General features: G+C 39.6%; 1 protein-coding gene across 3 annotated transcripts in view; it reads right to left on the bottom strand.

Annotated features, from left to right (window-relative positions):
• Window positions 1-4,016: 4,016 nt before the first annotated feature.
• LOC114054124 (protein FAM110B) overlaps window positions 4,017-7,999 on the bottom strand; it is a 192,827-nt gene continuing 188,844 nt past the window's right edge. For all 3 annotated transcript variants that reach the window (XM_027877260.1, XM_027877261.1, XM_027877262.1), the window contains exon 3: window positions 4,017-6,385. In XM_027877260.1, coding sequence (XP_027733061.1) covers window positions 4,960-6,072 — 1,113 coding nt within the window. In that variant the 5' untranslated portion in view covers window positions 6,073-6,385 and the 3' untranslated portion in view covers window positions 4,017-4,959. The remainder of the gene's footprint in view (window positions 6,386-7,999) is intronic.

Below are 7,999 nucleotides of genomic sequence, written 5' to 3'. Positions count from 1 at the left end.
AGCTGACTCAGTTCTCTCTCCCCTGTGTTTTCATTAAGCACTTTGTATCTTACTGAATGAGTACACTTCCACCAAGTACACATGCTTTTATGGAAGGAAAAAAAAAAACACTGTGGTAAAATGTGATGAAATGATCCTGATTGGCTGTACTGTCAAAATGCACCCTGATTTTTGAATTCCTGCCAAACATATTTGCCTTCACAGTATTATCCTTGAAATGTCCTTGATCAATGAGATGAGATACATCTTTTAAATTGCAGCCTACTCAATTGCCTAATGTCTTTGAACTCAGTGGGATGGATTGATCATGATAGAGCAGCTCCAAGCATGTGCCCCATTATTTCCTAAGATGATTATTATCTGCAAATTAACTGAAATAATGATTAGTTTCTGATTGGTTGCTACCCATTGTTCATGTAGATATTCAAGATGGCATTTGACCCTTGCTTGGAAAATTCAAATGACAGGCAGCAGGTAGAACTTTAAAAACTACTCAAAGACCTGCTAGATTAAAATAAAAATGCCAAATGTTTGGAGGCTCTCTCTCTGTGTTGCAAATGCCATTAGGCACTGGGTTGTCAGATGTTGATGTAAGTGGTTCTTACTGGGGTTTGTTGGTGGTTGGGAATTTAGTCATTCTCAATAGGGCCATGCCAACACCATCACACTTGCCATAAACTAATGGAAACATATGTCCTGAATTTTTAATATGACTATTTTACAGAGGATAGTGGGGGGTAATGTGGCACAGTGGATAACCTTGGAGGCTAGAAGCCTTGGATTCAACTCTAGTCACTGACACAAACTATTTGTGTGAATATGGGCAAGTCGTTTCATGTCAGGCCATTTCATATCTCACTCCAGACAGCTCTCTAAGGTTAAGTTACAGAGCAATTGTTGATCTGCATTCGTAGAGGGAGTATCCATATTGGGAGTTCCCTAACCAGTGAAATTACAGATTTGGCTCAACAATACTTAGGGTAAAAAAAAATCACTAATAATTACTACTATTTTCCATTCATGCTTTTTAATTTATAAGGAATTTTAGAAATTAATAAATTCCCTCAAGCAGAATAAAAGTCCATAGAAATAGGGATTATTACTCATTATTCTTTTTAAACCCAGTTTCCTAGCTCAATGCTTGGCATATAATAGGCATTTTAATGTTTGTTGAATTGAATTGACTCAAGCCTTGAAAAAGTCACAACTGTACTCAATTTGTTTGCCTAGGGTTTATTAATGGTTCAGTTTGCAAAAATGGTTTCCAAATTGTTCTTTATCAGTCTGAGAACTTAATGATGAGCATACCTAATGTATAATACTTCCATGAACAGATGACCAAAAGCCCATCAAGAACTAGAATGAAATTGGGATGAACATCTCCAAAACGTCACCATTTGTACAAAGAGGGCAATGCAAAGTTTCCTTTCCATTGCCTTCCTGAGATTTGCTCTGAATACAACTTGCCTGTGCTTTTTTTTTTGTTTGTTGAAGCAATCAGGGTTAAGTGGCTTGCCCAGAGTCACACAGCTAGTAAGTGTTATGTGTCTGAGGACAGATTTGAACTCAGGTCCTCCTGACTCGAGAGCTGGTGCTCTATTCACTGTGCCACCTAGCTACCTCTTGCCTGTGCTTTTGAGGGAGGAAATAAGCATTTATTAAGTGCCTACAACGTGCCAGGCACTGTGCTAAGTGCATTACAAATATCTCATTTGGTCTTCACAGCAATGAGGGGCCAGGTGCCATTATTATCTCCATTTTACAGATGAAGAACCCAAGGCAGACAGATTAAATAAGTTGCCCAGCTAGAAAGTATATTAATCTGAACTCAGTATATTAATCTTCCTGACTCCAGGCCCAGCCCTCTATCCACTGTGCAACCTACTTACTTCTGAGAACAAAGCCACTACAAAACACATAACTTATGGCCTCAAAGCACTACTTGCCAAGAGGCAGCATCTTGTGTGGGCAAGAAGATCGACTTGCAGTCAGGAATATAAGGGTTTGAATTCTGCCTCAGACACTTACTCAACTTCTCTCAGCCTCAGTTTCCTCATTGGTAAAATGGGGATAATACAACCTGTAGTATGTATCTCATTTTTCAAAAAGATTCAGTAAGATAATGTCAGTAAAGCACTTTGCGAGACATCAGTTATTATTAATGTTCTTACATGAGAGATCTGTTCCTCTCTGAAAAAGTAAAAAAAAAATGTTGGCTAAAACTTGTTCTGGGTCAACAGAGAAAAAAAAAGAAATTATTCCAGTTGTTTCTTTATCTATAAAATATGGGGGTTGGATTAGACAGCCTATATGGACCCTTCTAGCTTCCTACAATGTTATGAACTACATTTTTAAAAAGTCCTTTTATCAGTCCTATTTCAAATTCAAGTAGGACTCACAACAGAAAAAATAACTTATAGAAAAGTTAGGATCTCTATATTAGATTCACAGTCCCCTCTCCCTATTTTTAGAAGAGTAGAGAGTGAAAGGACTCATGGGTTTATGAGAAATGATATACGGGAGTCCTGTATTTTCTTTGTCGGTTTCTGAAAAAGTATATTTGAAAGACAAAACCTCATAGGGCCTAATTACAAGTGGGCCTACACCATAATATTTACTTTTCCAATTATGTTCATCAAACTGTTACACTAGAAGGAGCACTCAATTTTCAGTGAGAGGAACAGGATTCAAATCCTGCCTTGGACACTTTGGGCAAGTCATATCCTTTCTGGGCTTCAGTTTTCTCAGGACTAGAGAACCTTTAAAGTCTCTTCCAGCTATAAATCTCAGATCATGTTTCCTTTTTTTTTCTTTTGGTGAGTCATAGGGTATAGAGATGGGGAGGATTCCATTTGTAAACAAAGTATTTACAGCACCATATTTTTTTAATACCTACGCAACAAATAAATGTCCATGTCTACCGTCCTATTTCCTCCAACTTAGGAGTGATTGGGTCCAATGATGGCAGAAAGAATAACACCTAAGGGAACTGAAATATCTCCTAAAACAGAAATGTGAAAACTGCAGATAATTTCAGTGTTAACAGTGTTAGATTTCTTCAAATAAAAATGAAATAATGCCTTCTCTGTAAAAACATATAAATATTTACTACTGAGGAGTCATGTGAAAGACTTGCAAGAGATGTCAGAAATAGAGGCTCAAGACAAGAAAAAACCCAATCCTGTCAGGTAAGTGTGAAATAAGCAAAGAAGTAAGAAGCTATTTTGGGAGTTGGGGTGAAACTCTTCTAGATCGGCAGGAAAATGTTGCTATAGCTACAATTAAAAGCACTGATGCTCAGAATAATGGGAATTGGGTAGAAATTCACCACAGCAGAGTTTAATCCAGACTGCTTCCAATAACTATGGTTCCTAAAGATACTATGGGGGTGGGAGATAAAAAGGATAAAGAGAAAACACCACCAAGAATGGCTGCACCAGGAGCAATTTATTAGCATAACACTTTTTTTTTTAAGATTTCATAACAACTGAAGTATGTACAAAGTCTTACAGCATTTACACCATAAAAAAAAGTTTCTTATTAGCTGATGAAGTATATAAGGTAGGGATGCAATGTACTTCAAAGCATGAATATGATAATGATGAAGCAGGCCACTGTACTTTCAACTTTTTTGCTACCACACCACAACTGTCTGCTGAATGACAGTTCATGAAATCATTGGGAAGACATCGATTGTCTTGAAAGGGGTTTGGGGGTGAGAAGCAACAGGTCAATGTGTTGCACTAACAACCATAAGAAGAAGGAAAAAGAAAAAGAGAAACTACATACTGTTGTATTTCTACAGTTTCTAGAGCTGTAACAGATGTTCACAGCCTGAGATATAACATATGCAAGACAACAGAATCACGCCTTGTCAGATATAGTTCAGCTACTGAAGATCTTTACTTTTGAATAGGAGGCTTTCTGCTAATATGGCTGTGTGTTTCCATTTTTTTTTCATGAACTCTTCAAATAGGTCTAACCCCACAAGCCCACCCGTCCCCTCAAGAAAAGAAAAAAAGAAAAAAAGAAAAAAAAGAAAACTTGGAAGAATGTATTTGATAATTTTTCAAAAGGGAGAAAAACAAGGCATTTAGTATCAGCTTTAGGGTCCAGTCATTCCTGTCAAAAGTTTAAGACTGGGAATCTTTGAATGATCCACAAAACATCGCTCCAACCCTCTGCTTCCTCACATCAAATATCACTCACACCACCACCTCCTATTTTTCCTTGGGATCAGGCTACGTAGACCCAGAGGTATTTCTATACCGACTCAAATTCAAGGTTTGGCTAAATTATTTCACTTAAAAGAAATGCTTAATAGTTTGTGTCTCCAGACTACAGCTTCAGGATGTTGCATGAAAATTTCAGGCAGAAAGTGATAAGTATTTTATTTCCCATTCTATTCCTCTAGAAACTTAGATCTCTTCAACTTTGCTTAGGCCAATGCCATCATTTTTGAGATGAAATCCACTTTCCCCCCCCATTCTTACTCTTTAACTTGTAGGCTAAGTGGGCATTATTTAAAAAAATAATTACTTAAAAAAATTACATTCCCAACTCAAAAGCCAGTAATGAAGGTTGACAAATTTTAATTAAGACACATAAAGGTGGGCTATAAAAACACAACTACATAAATATTGAAGAAGTCATTATTCCATTTTCATGTAAACAGTTCTGATTAGAGAATGAAGCCCTAACTAGATTCTAGTCTTAAACTTTTGGCAGATAACATGTATGCTCAGCCAGGCTCTGCGGTTATTGTTCAAGTGGAAGCCAGATCAGTTCACATGTTGACAGGCATGCAACTTGAAAACATTGCACAACAGGCAACACAAAGAGATTGGAGAAGTTTACGAAACTTCAAGTAGACTTCACAACCCTTCACAACTGACTATTCACAGACAAAGATATGGACCTTCCTCATCTTACTACGGGGAGTGTGCCTCCCCCCTTCTCTCACACATGAGATACTTTCTGTGACTCTCTTGCTTGCTTGATGCTATACAACCACTTGATGATTCGGGCATTTCTCTCGATTGCAGAAATGCCATATGGCACACGGTCATTGGCACTGTCGTCATTTCTAAGGTCGCTGTTGCTGTCCTGAGACTGTTCACAGTCTGAGCTGATCATGCTTGCACTGCGAAAGTTGAGGGATATTATATCGGAGTTAGCCCTTGCAAAGTTTTCCATCCCAAGGTTTTCAAGCTCTTCGGGATCCAAGCCACAGTAGTTAAAGAATCTCTCCACATCTGCATCCACACGAAAGTATCTGTCACTTAAGTCTGATTTGGACCGTTGCAGGGAAGGTCTCCGGCTGACGCCACAACTGGACTCTACTGTGTCAATTTCGGGAGATTTCATTGTGGCAATGGCAGCGACCTTGGGTTTGGGGGGCAGCGGTGGTGCTGAACTACTGCAAGGTATTGCTTTTAAAGGTTTCACGCTACTCACTTTCCGAATGTCCGAGGAGCTATGGGAAACATGCAGGAAGGACTCTGCTGAGTGTTCAAGCAGCCTTCTGCTAACATTTGAGTTGCTCTCCTGGGGGCTGCTGCGGCCTTGGGTGGGGTAAACCTTTAGGGATTCTGCAAACGAGTGTCGGTTTAGTTCCGTGGAATCCGACCTGTGGGGTGGCCAGTTTCTGGCACTGTGTTTGTGACCTGAACCTGAGCTGGAGCCTTCAGAACTATTAATAATGTTTTTCAGTATCTCAAGTTTTAAGTTCTCCCTTTGCACACCACTCTCAGTCTTTGCACTGTTGTTAAACACTTTCAGGGTAGGGCTGCCCAAGGCTCGCTTTGCAGCAGGGCAGACAGGTGGCTTCGCAAGCACAGCTGGTTTCACAGGCTCCTGTTTGGCATTGATGACCTCTTGGCTCTTGACATATTTTGCCTTATCAGCTTCTAATCTTTCCACCGCACTCAGTCTTTTGGGATTAGGCTCTGCTTGCCTGCGGAAATAGTCTGGTCCTTTGTTCAAGATGCGGAGTGGAACGGCCGATGTGAACGTAACAGCCGGACTGACAGGTTTCACCATGCTACCTGTCTGTAGTGTCTCTGTAGGCATGTTGGGTGGTCTTTCCCCCGCAGCCGTTTTGGATTCTTTTCTGGGCTCTTCTGAACGGACTTTGTAGAAACATATACATTAAGCACAAGGAATAGTGGATGAATCTTTGGAATCTGGCGTTAGCAGTGCCTCATCTCACAGAGTTCATTAAATGCTACTGTGTTTCTCTCCTCCCTTCCTTTAAAGGCAGGCTTGTGTGCAAAGGGCCACCAGGCACAAGTCCGTTTAAATATGCTCTGCTGATTCCTTTCTTCTCACTAAAGGATGTGAGAGTCTCTCTTCCGTGGTCTTTGTGCTCAAGACAGGCAGGGATCTGAAAAACAAAATAACCAACCACGGGTTAGGATCAGTGCGTGACATCATAGCTATAGCAACAGAGAAACTCTGTAGACTCCTTTAGTCACTGGCTGAATTGCAGCTCCAGGCAGTGCAGTCAAAGCAAGCTGTCTCATCGGAAGCATTCATACCATCACACCTTTGGATAGCGTGCATCAGTTACAAATGATGAAAAATTTGGATTAATGGATGAATGCACGTATGCATCTGAGCCGGCATCTAATTTAATCAATTCTACACAGACAGGCTGAAGGAAACAGCAGCTCAATCAAAACTAAGCAACTATTCCAGCTGTTTTTCCAGAAGTGAGGAGCCTCCTCTGGGCTGTGTTGAACAAAGGCGCTGTGTAGAAAGAAACATGGGCACTGGAGTCCAAGTGCTAGGAGTGGCATCTTATCTCAACTTTCTAAATGCCACTCTGTTTCTGAGAGAAATCTTACTTTGGTCTGAATTGCACTTTCCATTGTCTGTAATCCATTCTTTTTCAATGGAAAGAATGATCCTAATTTCTGGATCACGCAGGAAATAATCACTTCCTTTTCAAGTCTCTCAAAAGCAGAAAGAATGGGTCAGGGGTTTAGACAAGAGGGACAGATAGAGAGCATTAAAGCCTCTCCTTGTTATCCACACACATCCATTGTAAGACATTCTATCTCAGCATCTCAGCTCTGAGCATTTTCTGTGACTGTCCTCCGTCCCTGGAATGCTCTGAATCCTGGCTTCCCTCAAGCCCCAGCTAAAATCCCATCTCCGAGAGGAAGCCTTTCCCAACCCCTCTTAATTCTAGTGCTTTCCTTCTTTTATTTTTTTCTCTTTATGCTGAATAGAGTTTGTATATATTTATTTGCTTGTTGTCTCTTAATTCTAGTGATTTCCTTCTTTTATTTTTTTATTTATGCTGAATAGTGCTTGTTTGTATATATTTATTTGCTTGTTGTCTCACAATTACGTTGTGAGCTCCTTGAAGGTAGAGACTGTCTTTTGTCTCTTTTTTGTATTCTCAGCACTCAGTACAGTGTCTGTCACATAGCAGGCATTTAATAGTAGTAGTAAAAAAAAATAGTATAGTAGAAGTACAGTGCCTGTCACATAGTAGGCACTTTCACATACAGGTGAGAGGCAGTATTTAGGATAAAGAGCTGGCTATGGAGTCCGGAAGACCTGGATTCAAATTCTGTCTCTGATACACACTGGTATTGGTATGACCTTAAACTTCCAATGGCCAAAGTAAATATCAATTTATAGGAGTTGGTAATCTATATTAGTGGGGGGAAATTTTACATAGGAAATTCCCTAAAGTGATGAAATCAATCAAGGGATGTTTATTAAGTTTCTACTATTTCCCAGGCACTGAAGCTAAATTTTGGGAGTACAAAGACAACATCATGATAGTTCCTGCCCTCAAGAAGCTTACAAGTTTCAAGACACTGTATAATTTCAATACAATTTCTCCATGGAATTTTTAGATTTTCAATGAAATCACCTGTCCAAATACCTTCACTTGCCTAATATAAAACCAATCTTTCCCCTCGTAAAGCAAGACTATACAGTATAGTCTTAAAAGAGTTAGTCTATCAAATAATATAAACTT

This window comes from Vombatus ursinus, unplaced genomic scaffold (genome assembly GCF_900497805.2).
Source record: "Vombatus ursinus unplaced genomic scaffold, bare-nosed wombat genome assembly UNPS02014812.1, whole genome shotgun sequence".
Taxonomy (NCBI): Eukaryota; Metazoa; Chordata; class Mammalia; order Diprotodontia; family Vombatidae; genus Vombatus; species Vombatus ursinus.
Note: the sequence above shows the minus strand (reverse complement) of the source record. Positions and strands in the feature narration are given on the sequence as shown.